The sequence below is a fragment of the Monodelphis domestica genome, chromosome 8 (assembly GCF_027887165.1).
Source record: "Monodelphis domestica isolate mMonDom1 chromosome 8, mMonDom1.pri, whole genome shotgun sequence".
Lineage (NCBI taxonomy): Eukaryota > Metazoa > Chordata > Mammalia > Didelphimorphia > Didelphidae > Monodelphis > Monodelphis domestica.
Window position 1 is genome coordinate 58,384,586 of NC_077234.1, and position 14,005 is coordinate 58,398,590.

The 14,005-nt window shown below is 36.0% G+C and overlaps 1 protein-coding gene across 50 annotated transcripts in view; it reads left to right on the forward strand.

The window, feature by feature from the left end:
- Nucleotides 1-14,005, forward strand: part of TRIP12 (thyroid hormone receptor interactor 12) — a 167,680-nt gene that overhangs the window by 139,821 nt on the left and 13,854 nt on the right. For all 50 annotated transcript variants that reach the window (XM_001364975.5, XM_056807049.1, XM_056807059.1 and 47 more), the window contains 5 exons: nucleotides 1,925-2,081; nucleotides 3,830-3,928; nucleotides 5,833-5,947; nucleotides 6,221-6,375; nucleotides 11,554-11,718. In XM_001364975.5, the coding sequence (XP_001365012.2) occupies nucleotides 1,925-2,081; nucleotides 3,830-3,928; nucleotides 5,833-5,947; nucleotides 6,221-6,375; nucleotides 11,554-11,718 (691 nt within the window). The remainder of the gene's footprint in view (nucleotides 1-1,924; nucleotides 2,082-3,829; nucleotides 3,929-5,832; nucleotides 5,948-6,220; nucleotides 6,376-11,553; nucleotides 11,719-14,005) is intronic.

Here is a 14,005-nt window from a genome sequence, read left to right on the forward strand (position 1 = left end):
CTTCTCTTCTCTTCTCTTCTCTTCTCTTCTCTTCTCTTCTCTTCTCTTCTCTTCTCTTCTCTTCTCTTCTCTTCTCTTCTCTTCTCTTCTCTTCTCTTCTCTTCTCTTCTCTTCTCTTTCTTTTCTCTTCTTTTCTTTTTCTTTTCTTTTCCTCACCTTCCAACTTAGAATTAATACTGGGTATTGGTTCTAAGGCAGAAGAGTGGTAAAGGCTAGGCAATGGGGGTTAAATGACTTGCCCTGGGTCACACAGCAGGGGCATGCCTGAGGTCAAATTTGAACTCAGGACCTCCCGTCTCTGGACCTGACTCAATCCACTGAGCCACTCAACTGCCCCCCTGAGATAACTTTAAAGGGAGGAAAACAGCAAAATTTCCTCAGCCTTACTTATAAACCCTGAAGACCATTTGTTTAACACCTGCTACATGCCAGATACCATGCTAAGTGCTGTGGATATAAGAAGAAGCAAAGGACATTGCCTTCAAGGAACTCAGAGTCCTAATGGTCTCTCAATAGGCAAACAGTAGTTATAATCTATTTGAGACAAGAACCCAAACTCCTCACCACTTGAGTATTCTTCATTTTTCTTTCTCACATTTTGGTTTCTTATGAAACACAAATTTTCAAACCTTTAATCCTTTATGTCTGATTGGCTATAAACTATCAAATATCTTGACCAGTGGTTTTACATGGGCACGTGATAGGTGTAGAACTAAAATAGGCTTTTCTACCTTTTTTGTAGGACATTTTATTGTTAAGTAGAATCATACTAACTTATTATGTTGCCATGTTAGCCCTGAAATTAGGAAGTCTATTAAATAAAATAGAAGAAATTACTATTATTATGAACAAAATGATGGCATGTTAAAAAGTATATAATGGAACAATATAATGTTTTAAATGATAGTATTGACATTGTGATATAGTATAATATGACTTCCAGTGTATTTTAGTTTTATAAAATTGTTTCATGGTGGTATCATGGGGAAGGGATGAGAGTATTTAGATCTTAATTGCTACTATGAAACTACAAATTTGAAACAGTAAATTTTTGGAAAACCTAAAGTAAAGTGACCAGCAGCTTATTTTAATGGCCACTTTGGACTACCATGATGAGGCAGAAAAGTTGAATGTTAAATACTGCATGTAAAGACCTATAAATTAAAATGTTTATATACCATCTCACTCATCATGATATACATACATATACACATACATGAGAGTGTGCAAGGACCTGAATTCAGATCCATTCTCAGACATTTACTAGCTCCATGACCCTGGGCAAATCACTTAAATTATATTCGCCTCATTTTCCTCAACTCCAGAATGGAGATAAAAATAGTATTTTCCTCCTAGGGCTTTTGCGAGGATCAAATAGTTATCAAATATTTATAATAATATTTATATTATACTTATAAGATGCTTAGCACAATGTCTAATACATAGCAGAAACTCTTTAATTGCTAGATATTTTTAATTATTATACAGTATGTTTTCATATCTACATAAATATAAAAAATTAATCTACATAAATTTCATATCTGCATAAATAAAGCCTAAATATGTTTATACACATGTTCAAACAAGGTTTAAGAGTATAACTAGGCAAATAAAGAAAATTGGTTACATTACAAAAAATAATCCTTGTCAGAGGAGCAAAATAAAACCCAAACCCAACTAGCTAACACTTCCATGTTGGCATTTTAAAATTTGTTTCAGTTCAGCAGATATTTTGTGACACGTGTGTCTATGTTCAAACACGGTTGTTAGTGCTAGAACACAAAACCTGCCTTTGATCATGCATTTACTTCATTTGTGTGTTTACCTAGGAAGGCTTTTTTATGTTGCTCAGAGATTAATTTTTAATTTAGGCTTCATGGTTTTAATTAACCTAAACAAAATAATTTTTATCCTATTTTTCCAGCCCATTTTTCTTTCCATTTGATACTCGGCAAATGCTTTTTTATGTTACTGCATTTGATCGAGACCGGGCCATGCAGAGGTTACTGGATACCAACCCAGAAATCAATCAGTCAGACTCTCAGGACAGCAGAGTTGCCCCCCGACTTGACAGAAAAAAGGTAAGTTTTTCAGAAAGCTGTCTTTTTTTTGTAGCACGACTCTTCATTCTCTTGGTTAATATTTGCAAGTAAAAAAGTAGTTACTCTGTCTGGCTTGCTAAATGATTCCAATGATGGTACATCTCTGTGCTGAGTACTGTGCTCAGGGCAAACTCTTCCCCAACTTAAGTGGCCTGTGCATGGAGGGGTGATGTACTGGCATTGGGGAACAGAACACAAACAGATGCAGAATGAAAGAAATTTTTGCTGGTATTTTCTGTTCCCAGTTTTGATATTACTCTTTGCTTTAAACAATGATTTGATCTTTGCTCATCCATTCTTACTTTATACTCCTCAGGTTTTCCCATTCATCTCTATCATGACTACATTCTTTCACATTATAATCTGTTCTTGTCCTGTTGAGGTTAACCTTTCTTCCTCATAGCATTTAATTGGAAAAAGTCAGGCATATTAAGTATTAGTGAAAATTATTAGTTGTGGTTTGCTCTGTATACATTTTTCACATACCACCTCTTCTCTGTACTCACCTTTTACAAGGTGCAAGCACTGCTTACCATTCTGAATATGTTTGTGTTCCCTTCCTTTTGGTAATACTTCACCTACTGACTTAGAGCTGCTGTTGGAGTAGAAGAGCTCCTTATAGGCATGCATTGTGCTATGCTTTGTGGTCCTACAAAGCAAATGGCCTAGAATGGAGGAGACACAGTAGCATTTCTCTGTCTCTCATTGGCCACAGCTCCAGAGTTTTAGTGCAATCCTCAGAACTGGGCCACTGACTGCTTAAATGCCATGCTTCACCATAGACCACATCCTTGCTCCTCTGGATATGGTCAATTTATTAGGCGGTTTAGACCTACTTTTCTGCTGCTGTCACAGCTGAATCTTTTTTTCATGTCCAGTTCCTCACAGCCATACCTCTCAAGCCTTGATAACTAAATCTATCCCATTAAATGTACATTCAGAAATCTTTTAGAGTGTCAAGAAAGAAATGTTGAATGACTTTTCAAATTGGAATAGAATAAGTTAATAAGAGGTAAACATCAATGAACTAAAAGCATGCCATTTTCCCACTGCTCATGAGCCTCCATGGGTTAGTCAGGATAGCCTAACTAAAACATCAAACTACCTAAAGGAGAGATAGGAACAGGCATCGTGTTTTCAGGTGAATTTATTCATTGATACAACTTGGATGACCACCCTAAAAAAGATAGCCAAGTCCCCTCGTGCCCAAGAATTACAGCCTGGCCCTCATTTAGGAAAATAGTCTCTGTAGCAATGTTACCTGGCAACTGCTTCTGCCATCCTCCTCAACTACCATAATGACAAAAGAAATGTGCCCTCAGCCTTCAAGAACCTGGCACTGTCAGACGGTTCAAGATCAGAAGGGAGGAATATGGTTTTACAAGGAAGAACAACCTAAAGAAGATGCAATATCCACTTACTTCTGTTTCACCTTTTAGAGCTGATTCAGCATTGAAACCACCTCTGTGTATTGTCCTCTCCATTAGTATGTGAGATCTTTAAGATATAATAACTAAAATTAAGTCATGAGGCTGCTAGTAGCTTTAGTAGCTTTAATAAATGTAGGTAGGAGTTAGACCCTGTTATTACATAACAATAATGGGTCAGCCACTTTTTATCATAATCAAAGTGAGATTGTTGTTTGGTTATACTTGGAAGATTCTTTGTCTCTGAATTAACACAACTAATACAGATCTCAGTTTTTCTAATAAAATTTTTCTTCCCAGCGAACTGTGAATAGAGAAGAGCTTTTGAAACAGGCAGAGTCTGTGATGCAGGACCTTGGCAGTTCAAGGGCCATGTTGGAAATTCAGTATGAGAATGAAGTGAGTATCTTCATTATTTGGGGTCCAACTTCTTGGAAAAACTCATTTGAACATATTCATGGAACACCCCCCCATTTACCCTTTTGGAGTAGAGAAAATTCTATGAAGTTCTTTTTAGAGTGGATTATAGAGGAAGAGCATTTTTTAAATACTTATCCTATACCAAGAATTATGAATACAATCAGAAAAGTAGGGACAATCCTTATATACTTATTCAATCCAATTATTCACTACCACAAAACAAGCTGGCAAAAAATAATTTTGAATATACAGATGCTTTTCCTCTTTCTTTGAGGGATGGGTTGGGTCTAGCAGTGGTGTTGAATATATTACACACACAGCTTTTTGGACATGTTTTCAGATTGCTCTCCAGAAGAGCTGATCTGTTGTTCCCCAACCCTTCCAGCATGGTGTGTGTCATCCGTTCTCCACACACCGTGACAATCTGATGGGTATGACGTGGTGTTTTAAAATTTTATTAGTGAATTAGGGCATTTTAAAGTGAGATTAAAAGTGAGTTCAATCTATCCTTTTTTGGGAGAGTATATGACCATATTTCATTTCCTTGGGATAAGAGAAGCTTTGTTCATTTACACTCTTGCCTCTGATGGACAGCAGATATTAACATGGAAAATTTTTTTTAAAATTTAAACCCTTACCTTCTGTCTTGGAATCAATATTGTGTATTGTTTCCAAGGCAGAAGAGTGGTAAGGGCTAGGCAATGGGGGTCAAGTGACTTGCCCAGGGTCACACAGCTGGGAAGTGTCTGATGCCAGATTTGAACCTAGGACCTCCCATCTCTAGGCCTGGCTCTCAGGCCACTGAGATACCTGGCTGCCCCGGGGGGGAAAAATTTTTTTTTAAGAGAAAAATACAGACATTTTGCGTTTCCATCAGCACTGTCTTATAAAAACCAAAGCAAGCTGTCTGAAAGTTAAGATGAACTTGGAAGCTAACTCTAATCTGATGTTGTTCATCCTCCTCCATAAAGGAACTAGATGAATAGAATAGTTTTCAGTATTGAACAGATTACTTAATGCTCTGAGCCTCAATTCATCCATAAATGAAGGGGGTTGGAAGAGATGTCATATTTTCCATCTCTAATTTCAATGCCCTATTAATAAATTCCTTGAACATCTCTGTTTAACTCATTTTCAAAACAAAGAGGTTTATAGAAGTGATTTCTAATATCTCTTCCTTCTCATAACTACCTTTTTGATGGAGTAGAGAATTATTTGTCCTCGACCTAGAATTTGAGTTAAAGCAGGAACATGGCATAACTTCACAACATAGCTAGGTCCTAGGGTAGGCAAGTGGTTCGTGTGTTGTCATAGAATGTTAATATTGGAAGAGACCTTGGAGTTCACCATGTCCAATTTCTTAATTTTATTTTTTACATTTAAAAATATATAACATAATTTAATATGTGATATAACAATGACATAGTAATTTTTTTTTGTAAATATGTAATAAATTATTACAAATATACTTATCTAAGAGAAAGAAATTCTCACATTAGCCATATGGAAATCTATGTCTCATTCTCCCCCCACCTTCCTCAAGAGGGGAGATAATATGATATAGTTTTTACATATATTACCATATATTGCATGTTTTCCTGTTTGTCATGTTTTAAAGATAAAGTGAGGTCCGGGGAAGAAAAGTGCATTGGCCACAGTCATATAAATAATACAACAAAGATTTTAATTGGGGTGTTCTGTCTTTTTTCCTTCATACCATGCTCTTAGTATCTTTGGTTTCTTCCTCTCCCCTCCAGAAATGATCGAATTATTCTATAAAAGACCATGGAAAATGGCACACCTTTGATCAGTTGAAAAGTTCTCTACAGAAGAAAGAGTCTATATAAATTCTGAAGTAATTCTCTTTTCTCCCTCTTCATTAGGTTGGTACAGGTCTTGGGCCTACACTGGAATTTTATGCACTTGTATCTCAGGAACTACAGAGAGCTGACTTGGGCCTCTGGAGAGGCGAAGAAGTAACTCTTACTAATCCAAAAGGTGATTTGGGGCAAAATGATATATTCTGTGGAGGACAGCTCAAACATCTTAATAGTTCCATTAATCCTGTGTTTCCAGTAGCATCATGCACTTCCTTGCCTTAAATTAGTTTCTGAAAAATAGGACTTAAAACTAGAAAATTTTTTATGCCTTTCATGTTTTGCATACTTCATTCAAGGACTATAATAAGTAAAACAAAAATGAAAGATATTTTTATGGTTAACCTGTTAATTTGTCAAAAATATAACAAGTTATTGGTAATTGTTGTTTTAGGAAGCCAAGAAGGGACCAAGTATATTCAAAACCTCCAAGGCCTGTTTGCACTTCCCTTTGGCAGAACTGCCAAACCAGCACATATTGCTAAGGTTAAGATGAAGTTTCGCTTTTTAGGAAAATTAATGGCCAAGGCTATCATGGATTTCAGATTGGTAAGTTGAAGATCATAGTAATTTTCTTTAAAAACAAATTTATGTTTCAAAGAAGCATGGAATTTGAGTATTGGAAGTGACCATTTAGCCCAACCTCTATACAAAAGAATTTCTTCTATAACGTATCCTGCAAGTAGTTCTCTCCTTTCCTCCCTCCCTCGCCTTCCATCTTGGAATCAGTACTTTGTATTGGTTCCAAGGCAGAAGAGTGGTAAGGGCTTGGCAATGGGGGTTAAGTGATTTGCCCTGGATCACACAACTAGGAAGTGTCTGAGGCCAGATTTAAACCCAGGACCTCCCATCTCTATGCCTGGCTCTCAATCCACTGAGGCACCTCCCTGTCCCTTATTCTTTATTTATTAAAACATTAATTAAAGGGTTAAAAAAATTCTTTATTCAAATAAAACCAAAAACCATTTGCCTTCTGTCTTAGAATCTGCTTTGTATTGGTTCCAAGGCAGAAGAGTAGACAATAGGCAATAAGTGACTTGCCTAGGGTCACATATCTAGGAAGTGTCTGAGGCCAGGTTTGAACTCAGGACCTTCCAGATGTTCTATCCACTCAGCCACCTAATGCTTTCTCCATGAAAGAATAAATTGCTTATTAAGGCTGTCCATCCCACTTTTGGAGAGTGAAAAGTATTAGAAACTTTTTCCTGACATCAAGCTTTCAGTGACCTCCCAGCAACTTGTTTAGGGGCAACACTTCTTTGTGCAACAACTCTTCATATACTTAGAAGATAAATATTCCTCGAAGTCTTCGCTTCTTTAACATAGTAATTCCTTCAGCTGATTCAAATATGTCATATCCTTACAGCCCTTAATCCTGGTTGATCATCCTTGAGTTTGCTTCCAGTTTGTCAGTGCCCTTTTTATACTGTGGTACCCAGAATTTAAGCACATTATATTATAATAAGCACAGCTCATTATATGAAGTCTCTGAAGAGTGGGATACAGGGACATTGTCACCTTCTTCTTTTGAAAAACTACTGATGCTCCTCAAGATTATGCTACTTTGGATGGCCATGTGCTGATGAATTGCTATTTATCCCTATATACCTGTGAAGTTGATATTTTATATACTAGCTTAAGACATTACATTTATCATTATTTTAATTTATCTTACTACAGACAGGCCAATGCTCTTGCCTATTAAGATCCTGACTCTTATTATAATGTTTGCCTTCCCTTCTAGTTTTTCACCGTTTGCAGACTTTATGAGGATTCCGTCTGTGGTTTTACCCAGATTGTTGACAAAAATGTTAACTAACACAAGGCCAAGCACAGATCTCCAAAGGGTTCCATTAGCTACCTCTAGCCACATTGACACTAAATCATTTATAATAATTTTGAGTCTGGCCATACAACCATAATTTGTCTTAATTTATATCTCCCATCTATTCCATAAGAATAGCATGAGATGTGTTATTGAAAGATTTGCTAAAAGCTACTCAACTGTCTATTGCATTTCTACTAATTTATAATCCCATCCAAAAAAAGATATGAGGATTTCTGATGTGGCTCATTCTTGATCAAGCCGTATAGACGTTTCCCAGAAGCCCAAGTCAACTCAGTGGTCCATAGTTTTAAAGACACTTATCTTTTTCTCTTTAAGGAACAAACAAAAACCAGGAGAATATATCCCCTTTTCCCATTTTGCTCTATCTTTCTTGTTGGCGTTTTTTTTCCCCTGTTTTTTTAAACATATTGAAACCTGCTGGTTCTCTAGACTTTTCATGTTCTTAAGGGGGTATCTAGGCAGCACAATGGACAGAGAGCCAGGCCTAGAGTCAGGAGGACCTAGGTTCACATCTGGTCTCAGACACTTTCTAACTTTGTGATTCTGGGCAAGTCACTTAACCCCATTCCCCTTCTGTCTTAGAATCAATATTTAGTATCATTTCTATGATTGAATGTGAGGGTTTTTTGTTTGTTTGGTTTTTTTTAGTGCTCTCTTACTTTTTACTTATATTGGGGACACATGGGCCACACTAGATGTTTTTGTTCTTTCATTTCCAGTGTAAAGACTATTCTTCTTTTTCTGAGGACAGACAGAAAGAATAGAGCGACTCTGAATTCATCTAATCTCTTTTCTTGGATGCTCCTTTTTCTCCCATTATCCTCAATATAGCCTGCACTTGAGCATTTCCAGTGCTGTTTTTATAGGACCATACCATGCACTTAGATTAATTTTTTGTTGCCTAGTCTTTAAATGATTGCTGGGTTTCTTGTATTTCCACATTGATTTCCTTTGACAAAATCCATTTTCCCTCTTGAGGTAGAACTGTCTCTATTTGTGCCTTTAGAATTTAATTCTTGAGCATTATGCCTCTTTCCTGGGCTAATTTCTCCTGAAACACTTTATTTTATTTTTAATTATTGTTTTGGAAAATTTTATTTAGTTAGTTAATTTAGACTTTTTCCATAGTTACAAAGAATCATGTTCTTTCCCACCTTTTCCCCCTGCCCCCCTCCTGTAACCAATGTGAAGTTCCATGGGGTTTTATATGTATTGTTGATCAAGACCTATTTCCATATTATTGATATTTGCACTAGGGTGATTATTTAGAGTCTGTATCCCCAATCATGGGTTGATAGGATATGACTGGGGATACAATCAACCCATGTGATCATGTGGTTGTTTTTCTTCTGAGTTTCTGCTCCCAAAGTTCTTTCTCTGAATGTGGATAGCATTCTTTCTCATAAGTCCCTCAGAATTGTCCTGGATCTTTGCACTGCTGCTAGTAGAGAAGTCTATTACCTTTGATTGTATCACAGTTTATCTGTCTCTGTGTACAATGTTCTCCTGGTCCTGTTCCTTTCACTCTGAATCAATTTCTGGAGGTTGTTCCAGGCTCCATGGAATTCCTCCAGTTCATTATTCCTTTGAGCACAATAGTATTCCATCACCAACATATACCACAATTTGTTCAGCCATTCCCCAATTGAAGGGCATCCCCCCATTTTCCAGTTTTTTGCCACCACAAAGAGCCCAGCTATGAATATTCTTGTACAAGTCTCTTTCCTTATTATCTCTTTGGGGTACAAACCCAGCAGTGCTATGGCTGGGTCAAAGGGCACAGTCTTTTAGCGCCCTTTGGGTGTAGTTCCAAATTGCCTTCCAAAATGGTTAGATCAATTCACAACTCCACCAGCAGTGCATTGATGTCCCTATTCCTGAAACATTTTAGTCTACTGTGAATTTTAAAACTATTCCACCCTAATTAGACCATTCTTTAGAAGATATGATTTAGCTATTTCCTGATCAGTAACAGTTGAGATACTTGGAATCAGGTCTTGGGAACTACATTGCTCCACCCTACTTACTTTAATGAGGTCAGGAATGTCTGCACCCATACTCAAGGATTAAGTATCTAACAAGATGGCCTTCAACAGACATGTGCAGAAAAAAAAAGACAGACTCCCCCTGGGCTGTCCTAAGTCAAGCTAAGCCATCATTGGTACAGATGAGACACAGGAAAATGATGTAAAACTGTCTATATAAGGCATATCACTTCCTCTCTCCTCTTTCCTCGGAGAGAGGATTCTAGCTGGCAGCGTGCTAAGCGTTATAACATCTTGGCGTGGTGGCAGCTATTGTCTGGGTTTGGTGGTGAGTTTTGCCCTGGAGCTGATTTCAGGTTTGGGCATCTTGGCTTAGCCCTTTCCTTTTTGGAGTTCAAGCCTGACTCCTTCCTCCTTCATACTCCAAAACTTTATCTCCTAATCTCCCCGCTCGGTACCAGCCAGTCGGGGAAAAGAAAACCTACTCCTTTCCTTCTTCCTTCTCCTTAATCTCCTCCACTATCAATTAAATCAACATAAAATTCCCAGCTGACTTGGGTGTTCATTAGGATTTTATAAATAAAATCCTTGACAACCAAAAAATATTATTACATTCAGTCTCAGCCATAATTTAAACCCTTACACTACTCATCTTTTCTTTGAACCCAGTGATACTCACTTTTTCCAGAATTAGACTGTGGGTCAGGCTATAACCAGATTTCCTCTGCGCTGTAAAATTCCAGGATGTATTGGCTACTTCCACCCCCAAGATTTTTAATTATTTCTACCCTAGCAACAAGTTCCTCTGTTACTGAGAATCAGATTCAAAAAAAACATTTAGTTGTGTTTATATATATATATATATATATATTACTCGTCACTAAGACAAGTCCAATGTTGTCTCAGAGAGTAGCTATGTAATCTTGTGCAAATTGGCTCATTGCTCTTTGCCTTAGTTATCTAATCTCTAAAATGAGTTTTTTGTGGGGATAAATGAGATACTATTGTAAAGTACTTTTCAATCCTAAAAACACCATGTAAATTTACTAGCTTACAACTATTAGATGCATTCCAATTCTAGTCAAGAGACAAGTATGTTTTATAAGTTGTCTGTTTTATCCATGGCTAATATAAGTTGGATAAATTGCTTAGTTATTGTAAATTTCTTACCAAGTATTACAAGTGTTTTGCTTTACAATATTTCATCATTGGGAAACACAGTTTACAAAGTTGAACAGTGAGAGAAGAAAAAGATTTTATCATTGACTTTATTTACTTAAGTTTTCATTAAAAACTAGTGTGAGTATAGTACCACATTTTTATCTTGACAACCAAGTAGTCTAGTTCTCTTTTATTTGGGATGACTTGGGCAAGTGGGGCAGGGCATAGTATGGTTTTGTTGATTTCACCAGTGTTAGAGAACGTGCATCTTTGAGGTTGGCATGGAGCATGACTGGTCAAAAAACTTAGTTTCTTGATACCCCTCATAGTTTCTTGATACCCCTCATACAACTAGAGTGTGTCAGAGGTAGTATTTGAACCAAATCTTCTAGACTCAAAAACCAGATAGCCATGCTGATGTGCTTATTCATTTTAAAAATTTGCAAAAGAACTCTTTCACTTAACCAGAAACTGCCTTTTTTTTTTTTTTTGAGATTTGGGAATTTCATATTTGTATAGTTTTTCAGTGGTAGTTTTAACAATAAATAAAGCAGCCCATTTCTGTTGTGGAAATACTAAAAATGTTGAAACTTTGTATTCTAATTCAGTGAGTTTATATTATTGCATTTCTGGTTGTTTTTAAAGAATTATTTAAACTTCTCATATTAAAAAATGTAATCAATCACATACATTTAATCTCATCAAGGAATATTTTATATTTTTCCCCTCCAGGTGGACCTTCCCCTTGGCTTGCCTTTTTATAAATGGATGCTTCGACAAGAAACTTCACTTACATCACATGATTTGTTTGATATTGACCCAGTTGTAGCAAGATCAGTTTATCACCTAGAAGATATTGTCAGACAGAAGAAAAGACTTGAACAAGATAAATCACAGGTAAGCATATAAAATGGAAACATTACACATTCTTACTTTTCATAAACTATGTATTGGTATGTTACTTGTTATAAAGACATTATTAAAGTAACATTTTCCCTTCATTATAAGAATTATAGTAAATTATAATTCTAAGAATTTTACAGTGAGAATATCAGGGTGGCTTGCAGTAAAAAAATGCATTCCCATTGGCTTTACTTTTGTATTTCTTTAAAAGAGATTTTTTTTTTACATAATATTAATTTTACATTATATGCTTCTTTCCCATGTCCTCCTCCTATTCCCTCAAGCCATCCCTTTAAAATACATTATTTTAAATAGGAAGAAAAAAATTCTGCAAAATCAACCAACTTATTAAAAAAAACATACATGCAGTAATCCACGACTTTGGTTCTCTACCTCTTTCAGAGAAGCTAGGAGAGGTAACTTCTCACTTGTCTTTTGAGGCCATGCCTGGTTGGCAGTATAATTTCACATCATTGTTTTATTTGTTTCTTTATTTTTCACCTTCTTTCTTAGTATCAATGCTAAGGCAGAAGAGTGGCAAGAGCTTGGGAATCAGGGTTAAGTGACTTGCCCAGAGTCATACAGCTAGGAAATATATGAGGTCATATTTGAAGCCATGACCTCCTGTCTCCAGGCCTGGTGCTCTTTTTTTTTTTTTTAAGCATTCAATTTTAATGGTTCTTTCCACTCAAATTGCTGAAGTCGTGTATGTTTTTTTCTTCATTCTACTTCATTTTGCATCATACTTCTCATACTCTTCCTTCCTCTCTGTATTCCATCATATTCACCATATCTTAAAGTACAATAATGTTCCATTATATTCATATACCACAGCTTGTTTAACCATTCCCCAGAACTAGCTATACTCAATTTCAAATTTCTGGTTATCACAAATCGTGCTGATGTATGTAGGAAATTTCTTTTTGTTGTTAACTTTCTTGGGGTATATGCTCAGGAGTGGAATGTCCAAATTAAATAAAACGACCATTTTAAATCATGTTATTTTCATAATTCCAAATTGCTTTACAGAATCATTGATTCAATTCATGGGGTCACCAACAATGTTTTTTACTGTACCTGTCTTCCCACAACACCATTCCTGTCAGCCAATTTTCTGGGTGTGATTGTTTGGTTGCTAACAGTTCATAATTTGCTGAGAATTGTTTATTTATTTTGGGGTGAGGAACATTTCTTTTGTGTATATCTTAAACCCAGAAGGAAATACTTGATACAAAGATTTTTCCACCCTCAAGCTTTTTTATGTTATATTTTTGTTAATGCAAAATCTTTAAAATTTACATGTAATTGAAATTGTCTCTCTTTTGAAATGGCTACTCATGCTTATTTGGTTAAAACTTGTCAGTATTGGGATCAGACTGAGTTGCCCACTGCATTTCTACCCTGGGTGAGATGGAGAGACATATTCTTATAAGTAGGTGAATTAGTAAATAAAATTACCATGAAGCCAAAGCTCTTATTTATTTTAGAATACATTTTAAGATGTTCGATTGAACCTTCTGTGTCTGCCTCTTTTCTAGTGTTTCCAGCGATTCTTTTCAAATTGAGTTCTTTTTTAGGTAATTGGGTTTTGTGGTTTATCAAACACTGAATTACTTTGTTTCTGATTCTTGTGTGATTTTTTAAGGTGTTTTTTTTTTAAATTTACAATTTTTTTTTAGTTCCAGATTCTCCTTTCAACCCCTTCCCATACCTAATGAGAAGGCAAGCAATACAATATCAAATATACATGTGAAATCATACAAAATATTTCTATATTAGCTATGTTGGGGAATAAAGCAAAAAATGAAAGCATGCTTCAGTCTGCACTCAGAATTCATCTGTTCTCTCTGGAGGTCGATGGCATCTTTCATCATAAGTCCTTTGGAATTGTTTTAATCAGTAGCTAATTCTTTAATCATCATTACACTATAGTTTTTACTTTTTCTAGTATTCTCCTGGTTCTGTTCACTTCACTTTGCACATTTAAGTCTTCTAAGGTTTTTCTGAAATAATCCTCACTATTTCTTACAGCAAAAGTATATTCCATCATAGCTACCTCACAACTTGTTCCATTCCCGTTATTCCCCATTTCCCATACATTTTCCAATTTCTTTGCCACCTCAAAAAAATCTGCTTAAAATATTTTTGTAAATATAGGTCCTTTTCCTTTTTAATCCCTTTGGAATTCAGACCTGGTAATATTTATTGAGTTAGAGGGTCTACACAGTCTTGGATACAATTCAGAATTGTTTTCAAGAATGGTTGGGACCAGTTCACAACT